At 38.0% G+C, this 13248-nt stretch overlaps 1 protein-coding gene and 1 pseudogene across 2 annotated transcripts in view; one reads left to right on the top strand and one right to left on the bottom strand.

Moving 5' to 3' along the window:
• Positions 1–13248, bottom strand: part of Ap2b1 (adaptor related protein complex 2 subunit beta 1) — a 106361-nt gene that overhangs the window by 54068 nt on the left and 39045 nt on the right. For both annotated transcript variants that reach the window (XM_048367145.1, XM_048367146.1), the window contains exons 12-14: positions 12780–12878; positions 7656–7915; positions 4309–4501 (exon numbers count right to left, since the gene is read on the bottom strand). In XM_048367145.1, coding sequence (XP_048223102.1) covers positions 4309–4501; positions 7656–7915; positions 12780–12878 — 552 coding nt within the window. The remainder of the gene's footprint in view (positions 1–4308; positions 4502–7655; positions 7916–12779; positions 12879–13248) is intronic.
• Positions 10384–10983, top strand: LOC125366452 (annotated as a pseudogene).

Raw genomic sequence — 13248 nt, 5'->3', positions numbered from 1 at the left:
TAAAAAGCTCAAAACTATTAATGTAGCAGCTCATGACAAAATATCTAATATATACATACATATATATTTATCTTTTTTTTGGGGGGGGGGGTGTCCAGTTGTGGGGCTTGAACTCTGGGCCTGAGTGCTGTCCCTGAGCTCTTCAGCTCAAGACTAGCACTCTACCACTTAAGCCACAGCACCACTTCCATGACAAAGTATTTTTAAGATTAAAAAAAACAAAACTGGGGGCTGGGGATATGGCCTAGTGGCAAGAGTGCTTGCCTCCTATACATGAAGCCCTGGGTTCAATTCCTCAGCACCACATATATAGAAAAAGCCAGAAGTGGCGCTATAGCTCAAGTTGAGTGCTAGCCTTGAGCAAAAAGAAGCCAGTGACAGTGGTCAGGCCCGGAGTTCAAACCCCAGGACTGGGGGGGGGAAAAACAACAACCAACTAATAATGTGCACTCTTCTGAAAAACATATACTATGAGTTTTTAAAAGGTAGCCTCTTCATGCTACTATGCTCCAGGAACTGGAGCATGAAAATATATTTCTCTAAAATGAAGTCCTTTGCTAGCATACAGCAAGACACTTGAGATGTTTCCTTTCCATTTTTTCTTTTTAATATATGAGTATCATTTTATCTAGATAAGAGGTGGGGAATGTCCAGCCTACACTTTGTCTGCTTAAGATATTGAAATTTAAGAAATTTGGAGCTTTTTTTCATAGGAACAAGAACATTAATACTGGGCTGGGAATGTGGCCTAGTGGTAGAGTGCTTGCCTAGCATGCATGAAGCCCTGGGTTGGATTCCTCAGCAGCACAGAAAAAGCCGGAAGTGGCATTGTGGCTCATGTGGTGGAGTGCTAGCCTTAAGCAAAAAAGAAGCCAGGGACAGTGCTCAGGCTCAGAGTTCAAGCTCCAGGACTGGTAAAAATTAAAAAAAAAAAAAAAAGAAGAACATTAATACTAGCTAACATTCCACACCAAATGGCTCTTGGTAGAAAAGAAGTTTCCAACCTTAGATAGAATCATGCACAGCACCTGGGATGAATGAAAGATTATTTAGTATGAGACTCTGTAGATAGACAACAAATAAATGAGGTTCAATGGTTACTTCAGCAATCCTCAGATGTCAGAATCCTGAGCATGGAACACATACAAAAGAGTTGTCATCACCTACACTACACCAAACAAGAAAAATTCACAGTGTAAGAAAAACCACACTACCCCATCCAGAACAGGCAGTTTTGTAGGTTAAATATCAAAGGTATTTCTCTCTCTGTGTCTCCTCTACCTCCTTTCTCTACCCTTACACACACACACACACACACACACACACACACAAAGATCTAATGGGAAGGACAGTAAGATATAAAAAGGAAAAAACAAAAGTATGTTATAGTTCAAAAGTCAGATTTAACTTTAGTCAATTTCTGATAACAAAAATTATAATGTAAAAATATCCTGGAGAGAATAAAGGCAAAGTCAGATGTCTGGCTTTTTAAAGATGTCAAAAGCTTTCCATGTAAATATACATATGCATATATTTATTTGTAAAAGTTACTATGTTGTCTTACAAATCAACCATCTAATTCTATTAGAATTTTGACTAATTTCTTAATCCTGGTGGCAAAATTAAAACCACTTGTAACTTCCTAAAAATAGTAATGTCCAGGTCTTACCTTTCAGTTTCAATTACTACTACCCTAAGTATTAATAGTATTTTTTTTTTTTGCCAGTCCTGGGCCTTGGGCTCAGGGCCTGAGCACTGTCCCTGGCTTCTTTTTGCTCAAGGCTAGCACTCTGCCACTTGAGCCACAGCGCCACTTCTGGCCGTTTTCTATATATGTGGTGCTGGGGAATCAAACCCAGGGCTTCATGTATACGAGGCGAGCGCTCTACCACTAGGCCATATTCCCAGCCCTTAATAGTATTTTTTAATGGTGTTAATGCTATACAGCTAGATTTAGAGCCATACAAAGGTTAGGAGCTGTCAGGCAATATATCTTAGCAGTACACTACTGACTTCTAAAGGTGAGATTCTGTTCTGATATTAAGATATGTCAAGCTGTATGTCAATGGCTCAACACCTGTAATCCTAGCTACTCAGGAGGCTGAGATCTGAGAATCCAGGTTCAAAGACAGACCAAGCAGGAAAATACGTGACACTTCTATCTCCAATTAATCACTAAAAATCTGGAAATGTGCTGTGGCTTAAAGTGGTAGAGCATTAGTAGCCTTGAGCACAAAAGCTCAGGGACAGTGTCCAGGCCTTGAATTCAAGCCCCAAGACCAGTACAAAAAAAAAAGGAGCTGCTAAGGCATTTAGGAATATGGCTCAAGTATTAAAGTGCTTGCCTAACAAGTGTGAGCCCCTGGAATCAATCCTCAGTACCACCAAAAAGGAGAAAGAAATAAAAAAAGGGAAGGCAAGATAAGAAAGAAACATGATAGTTCTGGTCATAGTGTCACATGCCTATAATCCCAGGACTCAACTGACACGGAGAATAAAGTTGAAGCTAGCCTGGGCTACATGGCAATATCCTGTGGTTTGGGGGCCTGGCAAGACCTAAGAAAAGCTAGGCACCAGTGGGTCACACCTGTAATCCTAGCTACTCAGAAGGCTGAGACCTGAGGACTGCAATTCAAAGCCAGCCCAAACCTCTCCAATAAACCTTCAGAGTTAGAAGTGGAGCTGTGGCTCAAGTAGTAGAACCACCAGCCGTGAACAAAAAAAAACTAGGGGACATGGCCTAGGCCCCAAGTTTAAGCCCCAGTAATGACTATTTTCATTTTATACAGGATTCTTTGGGACTTCCCTAAATATTGAAATACTCACTTGGTCCACCTTCAAGTCAATAAGAAGGCTATACAACAATATGGAATGAACATATGAGGAAACTATTCTGCTTATATAATCAGACAAGCAGGTCTATTTATTAAGGAATATGAAAAAAATGTGATATTCCCAAGAGAGACAACAGGAGTCATCACTGAAGTCCACTGCCCAGTTAGTGTATATTCTGGAAGCAGTAATGATTCTTTTCAACCCACAGACATATGACCATAACCCTATGTCCTTAGATTCTCTGCCAACCAAAATTAAATGTTTCAGTCACAATATTGTCCCTAAAGTATGAGACAAGTATGAGCAGAGAATAAGCTGTTTATATAATCTCTGAAAACATATTATCTTCGTATCTACCTTCCAATGATGTTGGGAAACAAATTTGTTGGGTATCTCTGTAGTCATCGAGTTGTCAAACATCTTTTTCAAATGCCTAGACAAAAGATCCTTTCTAATTCCATTACAGTTAAGCACCAAGTCTGAGGGAAGCCAGGTATTTAGACCTGTTATTTTCCTGGCTTTCTCTCTACAGATTCAAAGTCACACTTAATATTTCTCATTGATCTTACACAGGGCAAAACAATTTGGTTCCTATTGGTGGCACCTATCCACAGATATTCTGGACTTTGGAGCCAGCCTTTTAGTATTAGAATCCTGGAAGCTAATTAAATTGGAAATAAGGGAAGAAAGTGGAGAAGGGGAAGGGAAAAAAAAGTCATTTTTTCTCAACTGTAATAAGAATACGTTTTATACAAAAATGGCTTCAACTACTGTCTGCAAAACCTTCCAGAACTGAATATGGAATAAGCCAATTAAACATTTAAAATAAAGAGGTTTTAAACTTTCAAAATAGAGTAAATATTATAAAACCACTTTAGCAACCTTTAAGTCAAATTTTCAGTGGTTATCCAGAGTTAACAATTAGGAGCACTGGGTACCAGTGTCTCATGCCTGTAATCCTAGCTGCTCAAGAGGCTGAGATCAGAAGATCCTGGTTCAAAGCTAGCCAGAGCTAAAAAGTCTGAGGCTCTTATCTCCAACTGACTACCAAAAACTCTGAAGTGGAGCTATGGCTCAAGCAGTAGAGCAATGGCCTTGAGCAAAAAGCCAAGGGACAAGGCCCAAGCCCTAAGTTCAAATCCCAGTATCAGCACAAAAAAAAAAAAAAAAAAAGTAGGAAAAAAAAAAAGTCTGGAAAGGATATTAATCATTTGGATTACTAAACAGTACATTGGATAAATATAAAAAGTTCTATTTCGAGGCAGAATAACAAAATAATCCTATATGCTTGCAGATATACCCTATACCAGTGGTGATTATTATTAACTCTCTCAAGACTAACATTCTTATTCTTTATCAAAGGACACTGTTGATCATCAAAGAATAGTCTACTTCTAAAAACTGAATAACATTCTTTAGCATATGAAGAACTATAAATAAATAACCAGAGGAAAAAAGGGGAGGGATACTTACCAGGCTATCTAGTCCACCTCCCAAGAGATCCACAGCTCCCATCTGCATGGATGACACCTGTGGCACATTGACAGGGGGACCGAGGTCAAGATTTAAAAGATCCCCCAGAAGATCTCCTTGAGAGGGGATAACCTGAGGCTGCTCCAGGTTTGTTGCAGTGGTGGTGCCAACAGGGCTGTCACCTGCATCAGTGCTATAGTCACATACAAACAGAGAAATGAGTAAAGTTAGTTTCATCAGGGACATAAATAACAAAGCAGCAAGTGAATGTAAGATATCAAATTGTCAAATAGTATAAAACTTCATTTAATAAACAAACAAAAATTTTAAAACCTAGGTACATTTTGACAAAACTTGAATATAGTAGACCAAGAAGAATAAAGAATCAATCTACAGAAAATAAACAAAAACAAGGAAAAAATTAATGATAATCCTGATAATCACAGGGAAATGTGTAGGGACAATAATAATAAGATGTGCAGGGTATATGCAAGGTGTGTGTGTATGTGTATGTGTGTGTGTGTGTGTGTGTGTGACTTCTTGGTGTTGGGGCCTGAACCTCTAGGGCCTTGCAAATGCTAAGAAAGTGCTCTACCACCAATACCCATAGTTACAAGATTCTCAGTTCTTAATTCTATTAAGTTTCAAGTCCAAAAAATAAGAAGACCAGGCAGGTCAGAATAAGAGAGTGGTAGTCAGAGATAGAAAGTAAGCATGGGAATAAATTTACATACACATCTCAAGTGAGTCACCAGAGGAAGGTGTGATGGTAAGGCGGGGGGGGGGGGGGGTGTTTAGAATCAGATTAAGATCATGTGTTGTTGGCTCCGTAATCTAAACAGGTGGCAACTCCTCTGAGACAGTTTCCTCATCAAAAAAAACAAAGTAATATTCCTAACCCAGGGTTCTACTATATTATAGCAAAAACCAAGTGAAAACAATGGCGGAAATGGTAAATTTTATAATGTACAGTAGCAGATGTCATTGTAAGCTATACAGCTGTCAGCTGCAGTTCCTCAGGCAAGTTTCCAGAAGGACTACAGGGGAAGCAAAGAGAAGGCTCAGACTGAGCTTTCGAATTAGCCAAGATTATAATCAGAGAAGGAACATAAATACAGAATAGTAAAGAGAGAAAAACATCCTAAGACAACTTATGAAAAAACATTAAGAGAACCACAGATAAGAATGTCAACAGACTTTCCTGTGTAGGCTGGCTTCAAACTCTGATTCTCAGATCTCAGGCTCCTACGTAACTAGGATTACAGGGGTGAGCCACCAGCAAAGCAATATTTTTTTTTGCCAGTCCTGGGGCTTGGACTCAGGGCCTGAGCACTGTCCCTGGCTTCTTTTTGCTCAAGGCTAGTACTCTGCCACTTGAGCCACAGCGCCGCTTCTGGCCGTTTTCTGTATATGTGGTGCTGGGGAATTGAACCCAGGGCCTCATGTATACGAAGCAAGCACTCTTGCCACTAGGCCATATCCCCAGCCCAAGGCAATATTTTTAATGATGAGCTTTTCCTAAATTAAACCTATTTACCACCTCCCTTCCATATAGTAGCTAAATATTAAATACAGTAGGTACAGAGTACTTCTTCCTTTCCTAAGTGATTTTAAAAGACCTAGTAAAGTAATAAGCATTTTTAACCAATGCAAGAGGCAGAATAAGGCTTCACTGCTTTATTTAATGTCAGAAGTGTATCACTTAGCATTCTATGAGTTAGGTAATATCAATACACACATTTGCAGCAATGCATCATCCCCATTTATATCAAATGGTATTTTCCATTATTTGTACATTCTTTAAATAAAAACAAAAAGCAAGCAAAAAGCCCAAAAAGATTATTGCAAAAAGAACTATAGAAGGCTTTGGGAAGGTAACAAACTAAAGGCTAATACTCAGATGATGACTTTACAGTTCTGTTGTAGTTTAAATATTAGTCTTTCCTTGTGTTCAAGAGTTATTTCTGTTTGTTAATTTCCTCACCTCATATTAGGGTCAAGTTATCAAAAGGCTAGAATGGGGAATGTTTACATAGGTAAGTTATACCAGAAATCCTATGTATATGTGTGTGTGTGTATATGCCCATATATATACATATACATATATGTATATATACATATATATGCCCATATATACATAAATATACAAACACACATCTATATAAACCTGGAAGTACAGATTAAAGAAGTTATAAAGAATGTGAAACATGGGCTGAGAATGTGGCTTAGAGGTAGAGTGCTTGCCTAGCATGCACGAAGCCCTGGGTTCGATTCCTCAGCACCACATAAACAGAAAAGGCCGGGAGTAGCGCAGTGGCTCAAGAGGTAGAGTGCTAGCCTTGAGCAAAAAGAAGCCAGAGACAGTGCTCAGGCCCTGAGTCCAAGGCCCAGGACTGGCAAAAAAAAAAAAAAAACTCAGGGCTTAGGCAATGTCCCTGAGCCTCTTTGTGCTTAAGACTAGCACTCTACCACTTGACCCACAGCAGCATTTCCAGTTTTTGAGTGGTTAACTGGATATAAAAGTCTCCCAGGGACTTTTCTGCTCTGGCTGGCTTCTAACCACAACCCTCAGATCTCATCCTTCTGAGTAGTTAGGATTACAGGCATGAGCCACTGGCACCGGGCTAATAATCATTTGCTTGGGTGGTGCCCTTTCCCTTTTGTTTCTCTGTGACTACAGACACTAAAATGAAGACTATGCCAATTTGTAAAGCAATAAATTCTATTCTTTGGCCACTTACTAACCACTTAAAACAGAAACAATGGTAGAAGGCATTCATCAACAAAAGCCCAATTATTTTATCCTGGGAACATATTTTACTTAGATTTAAAAGGAGAGCTACAAAGCAAGAGTTCCATGTTATCTGGTAGTATGTGCATAACATATTTTTCCTATTAATATAATCAACTTGGTAAAGAAGGCACAAGTAACAAAAAAATCTATATTGATATGTGGAATTTTGTTCATATAAAACAATCCTGCAAATATTGTTTCATTAATATTTTTATCATTTAAGAGAAGCAGCATCCACTAACTTTATAAGCCTCAATCAAAGCTACCATAAGGGACTAAAGATTCCACCTGTACAAAAGGGCTTTTTTTTTTGCCAAGTTTTCAACTCGGAATATTTCTAGTCCTATTTTATTAAAGACCTAAGCAACTTTTAGACTACTTGGAAAGTCTTCATCATAATTTTCTAAAGCTTTTACTATGCTACTAGGTTGGAACAGAGGAAGACCCTAGGGCAGTAATAGCAATAGGTTTGCAAAATGCATAAAAAGTTCTTTTCCAGGATACTTTATCTAAACAGAGTCACTTCCTACTCAAATTGAGTTCACCTGCATACCTCCCATGATGAATTGGCAAGTGTTTGCGATGGATCCCATGACTCCCTTCCACAAATGCATTGGGAGGTTTATGGTATACAGAGGCCAAAGAACCAATGTGGCAGATAAGTTCATCCAGTAGAGTTGGCTCAATGAGGTCTGTCTCTTCAGAGATCAGGGGCTTCTCAGACAAGACTACTTCTTTGGCTGTCACAGGATCAGTCGAGAGAAGGCGCCAATAGATGTAGCCCCGATCTCGAAGGTCAGGATTATCAGAATCCTAATGAAAAGACGAAGTAATATACATTAATATATAAGTGTATATATGTAAATGTATTCATAAATATATGTGTATATATAGTGTATACCCACACACAGTTTAGAACAGAAATGGAAACTGTTAAGACTGTTAGAGCTATGTCAAGGCTATGCTATAGTGGTTTAGGCAGGCTAGTGATTATATATTTCATTGAGACTCAATAAAATTTTAATATAAGTTAGAATTTTGTAGTCTAGTGTTTTAAGGAATTTTAATAAAAACTAAGATGAAGTTAGTATTAAGATCCAAATTCTAAGGAAGTTGGAAAAGGAAATAAACTTCAAATTGGTAAGTAAACTGGTTTGAGATGGCCTTGGGCATAAAAATAGTATTTTTTTAAAACTACAAATATTAGCAAGACTATTTAAAATACACGTATCTTACATTATTTCACTAAAACCTTCCTTCCCTACCCCTCTTTTTTTGGTACCCGGCTTTAAAATTAGGATCTCAAGCTTGCTAGTCTGGTGCTCTACCATTTTGGCCAGGTCTCTAGTCCACCCTTATGGGGGTCATTTTGGAAATGGAAAACCATGGACTTTTATGCCTATGATGACTTCAAATCTCAATCCTATGGACTTGAGCTTCCTGAGAAACTAGGATTACAAGCGCATACCTACCCTTCTTGACTCAAAATTTGTAAGCATCTTACAGACTTTGTTTAGGCTGTGGAAACACAAAGTACCTAAGGAGTTCACAGAATTTTTTTTTTTTTTTGCCAGTCCTGGGGCTTGAACTCAGGGCCTCAGCACTGTCCCTGGCTTCTTTCTGCTCAAGGCTAGCACTCTACCACTTGAGCCACAGTGCCACTTCTGGCTTTTTCTGTATATGTAGCAATGAGGAATTGAACCCAGGGCTTCAGGCATGCTAGGCAAGCACTCTACCACTTGGCCACACTCCCAGTTCAACACAGAAAATTATTATCAAAGTACCAAAATATTGTCAAAGTAATAATAAAAACAACATTAAAGAGAACAGGTCACTTAGTGTTTACATGCTCTAAAAAATTATTATTAATGGTATACAAGACAATTTAGCAGTGGATATAGGGCTGGGAGCATGGCTTAAGTACTAAGAGTGCTTGCCTGGCAAATCCAAGGCAAGGAGTTCAAACTTCAATACTGTTAAAAAACAAAACAAGAGGGGCTGGGGATATGGCCTAGTGGCAAGAGTGCCTGCCTCATATACATGAGGCCCTGGGTTCGATTCCCCAGCACCACATATACAGAAAATGGCCAGAAGTGGTGCTGTGGCTCAAGTGGCAGAGTGCTAGCCTTGAGCAAAAAGAAGCCAGGGACAGTGCTCAGGCCCTGAGTCCAAGCCCCAGGACTGGCTAAAAAAACAAAAAAAAAAAACAAGAGAATATCATTACAGAAAGAAATCTCCCCTAATCATTCAACCCTTTCATCTTTCAATTCCTCATCCCGAAAATAATCCTAATTAACAGTATGGTATTCATCTGTCCAGCAGCAGCCAAGCTTCTTTGTTCAAGGCTAGCATTTTACCACTTGAACCACAGCTGCACTTCCAGCTTTTTGGTGGTTAATTGTCCAGGCTGGCTTTGAATCGCAATCCTCAGTTCTCACCCTCTTGAGTAGCAAAGATTACAAGTATAAGCAACTGGTACTCAGCCATGTAATCTGACCTTTAATGCCATTTTATATTGTTTACATAACTCATATTCTATTTATTTTACTTTTTATATTTTATTTCATTGAAGTGCATTTTATGGCATTACAGTAGACCCTTGGTATCTTCAGGTATATGGGTCAAGGACAAAGCCATTGAGGAGGATCCACAACTGTTAAGTACTACACTCAATTCAGTACTGTACCAGGGATGCTTGATCGATTTTCCCCATAATATTACCCAATTTCCACTAAAGATATGTTACGTTTCAACAAATCTAAAGTTTTCACTTAATTATTTAAATTAAGCATATATGCTCCCTCCCTTTTTTTTGCCTTACCATAACATTTGGTTGCTTTTTGGGCACCATCTTCTCTTATGGAGTTAGTAAGAGCAGAGACACACTCAGAAGACACAGAGTAAACACAATTGACAATAGCATGGGTCTGAGAAGCTTCTCTGCTCTCAGTTGAGTTTCATAATGCACATGTGCCTGACTTGTTGGTTGAGATAGGGGTTCACTTTTTTGCCAGGGCTGACCTTAAACCATGATTCTCGTGATTTCCTGAGTGCCTGGTATTACAGGGTGTGTGCCCCCATGTCTGGCCCCAAATCTTTTTCTTCTGACTAAAACTATCACATAATTCAGAGGGCTAAAAATATTTTTTAAAACTCACATAATTCAGAGGGCTAAAAATGTTTTTTAAAATCCAGGGAAGCAAGCAGACCCAGCTGTTTCGTGCCCACCAATGGGAGGTGTAGAATATTTTGTGTTGGAGTTCTGAATATTTTTGGGAGTTATGGACCGTCACATTCCCATACATGCTTTACCTGAAGAAATCCAAAAGATGTCTCCTGAAGAGAAAGTTTGCAAGTACTGCAGAGTCAGCTATCTGATTTTTCATGAATTTAAGGCTATGGAGGAAAGACTGAAAGCAATGGAGAAGGAGGTGGAATTTTATCAAGGAAGTGTAGACTGGGAAAAGAGACTTCAAGAAAAGTTCCACCCTCTTAAGTCAACACTTTGCCCAGTATAAAATTGGCAATGAGGGTTGGGAATATGGCCTGGTGGCTAGAGTGCTTGCCTCCCATACATGAAGTCCTGGGTTCAATTCCCCAGCACCACATATACAGAAAATGGCCACAAATGGCGCTGTGGCTCAAGTGGCATAGTGCTAGCCTTGAGCAAAAAGAAGCCAAGGACAGTGCTCAGGCCCTGAGTCCAAGGCCCAGGACTGGCAAAAAAAAAAAAAAAAAAAAATTGACAATGACTCCAAAACTGGAAGAATTCAAGATGTAAATGCATGCAATTAAAAAAATCAACAAAGTGAATTTCAGAAAGTACTTAAGAATTTAGCCATTTGGAATGTGAGTTAAAGACTAAACAAAGACAATCATAATTCTTCAGTTTTGTCATTGTTTTGGGCTGTGCTGGGGATTGAGCCCAGGACCTCATACATACTAGGTAACCATTCTCTCATAGGAAAAGGCGCACTGTGTGAAAAGTCCTGGGTAAAAGTCTTCTATAGAAGTGTGATTTGTAGTTGCATTTTGCATCATTTTCTCAATGGCTTTTTCTTATTATCATACATCAGGAATATATAAGAGGTGGGGGTCATTGTAACATTTCTTAACATGTGGACAATGTACCCTTCCCTCTATCACTCTCTCTGACCCTCTTTCCTCTTTTTAAAATGATTTCAATGTTAATATAATTTCATTGTTCTATTTTTATGAAAGCAAACTACTTCTACTATATTTGATGAAATATAGTTAATCCATTTTCTCTTATGAATTAGTGATATATTTAAAATGGTCCAAGCCAAAATCACAATGATTTCTATCCTATAGTTTCTTCAAAAAGTTTTGTTGTTACTAAGTTGACAAGTTGGATAAGAAATGTATGCACTGCCTTACATATGAAACTGTAACCCCTTTGTACAGCACTTTGATAAGAAGGAAATAAAAGTTTTGTTGTGATCCATTTGAGTTAATTTTTGTGTATGAGTATGGTAAGAATCTAAGTTCATCTTATTTTATGAGGATAGTCAATGTTGCAACATGTTAAAAAGACTTTTTTCCTCATTGAAGGTATTTTCACACCTTCACCTAGAATCATTTCATCATGGGTAGAAGGGAGTATCCCTGGACACTTTCCTATTTCATTAACCTGGCATCTTTTCTTCTGAGTACTATAAGTTTTTGTAAAGTTTAAAATCCAAGAATGTAATCTTCTAGCTTTCTTCTTTGTTTCTAAGATTATTGGGCATTATGGGTCCTTTGAATTTCTACATGCATTTTAGGATCAGCTTGTCAAAACCTCCAGGTACATTGCTGAGATTTTAATAGGTACAGTGTTAAATCTGTTATCAACTTGGGATGTGAAAGAAGCATGGAAGCTTCTAATTTGTGAACAGGCTATATCTTTCTATGGAGATAGTTAATTCTCTTGAAAATGTATTGGGTTTTTTCACTTCCTTTACTAAATTTGTTTCTAAGTGTTTGTTATTTTTATGTTATCATGAATGACAATGTTTTCCTAATCTTATAAGTGGGAATTGCTTATTGGTAACATTAAGAAAATTTTTCTTTCTGTGTATGGAAAAAAAAATCCAGGGAAGCAGCAGAAGCACTTTGATATGAAAGCTGAAATCACCCTGAAGCTATTAGATTCAAAGTTGTTTTTACATAAACAGGTCCTTCATTAACACTAAAAATCTAAGTTCAGCTGGGCGCTGGTGGTTCACTAACTACTCAGTAGCCTGAGAACTGAGAACTGCTGTTTAAAGCCAGCCCACACCAAAGTCTAGGAGACTCTTTATCTCCAATATATTTCATAAAAAGCCAGAAGAGGAACTGTAGCTCAAGTGGTACAACACTAGCCTTGAGCAAAAAAGTTCAGGGACAGAACTCAAGCCCTGAATTCAAGCCCCAGGGTCAGTTAAAAAAAAAGTCTAAGTTCATTTATGAGTTATCATTTAAACTGAAGTCAGACAACCTAATATTTAAAAGCTGTAAGAATCAGTTACAATTCAATGGAATGCGTTAAAGGGTATTGTTTTAGCATTGTCATAAAAATTTAAGACTGCATCTCATAATTAACAGATCCCAAATGAACCTTCTTAAAAAGAATTTAATAAACTCTTATAGTATGAAACACGGAATATCAACTTCTCACTTTTTTCAGATTTCTTACCTGTGTGGCCAAACTTAAAACTTGCTGGACCAGCTCCTGAGTTTCTGATGGCTTCTTGAGGAACAGCTTCACTATGGCAGTAAGAAGAGTAAGCTGCACCTAAACAGGTAAGATTTGATTTTTAAAGAAGTTATATGGGTTTTTTCCCAGGAATCATCTCCAAAATGGTGATTCTATGACTAAAAATTACCAAGGAGTCTTTCTGCTTTTGGTTATAGACAAAGTTTGAAACTCCACCAATAATAATACAGCAACCAAAGGCTGCTCTGAAAACTCATTAGCCTCTTATTCTCAAATTACATTTGGGCACTATGGCTTGTTTCTAGGACTGATTTACCACCTGTACTTTTTTTTTTTTTTTTAGTTAATCGTTTTTTTTTTTTAACTTGCAAGATATCCAATTTTATTAGCCAACTTTATTGAAAGACTAATTCATTCAATCCATGAATATGGGAAAGCTTTCCATTTC

The sequence above is a fragment of the Perognathus longimembris genome, chromosome 17 (genome assembly GCF_023159225.1).
Source record: "Perognathus longimembris pacificus isolate PPM17 chromosome 17, ASM2315922v1, whole genome shotgun sequence".
Lineage (NCBI taxonomy): Eukaryota > Metazoa > Chordata > Mammalia > Rodentia > Heteromyidae > Perognathus > Perognathus longimembris.
Note: the sequence above shows the minus strand (reverse complement) of the source record. Positions and strands in the feature narration are given on the sequence as shown.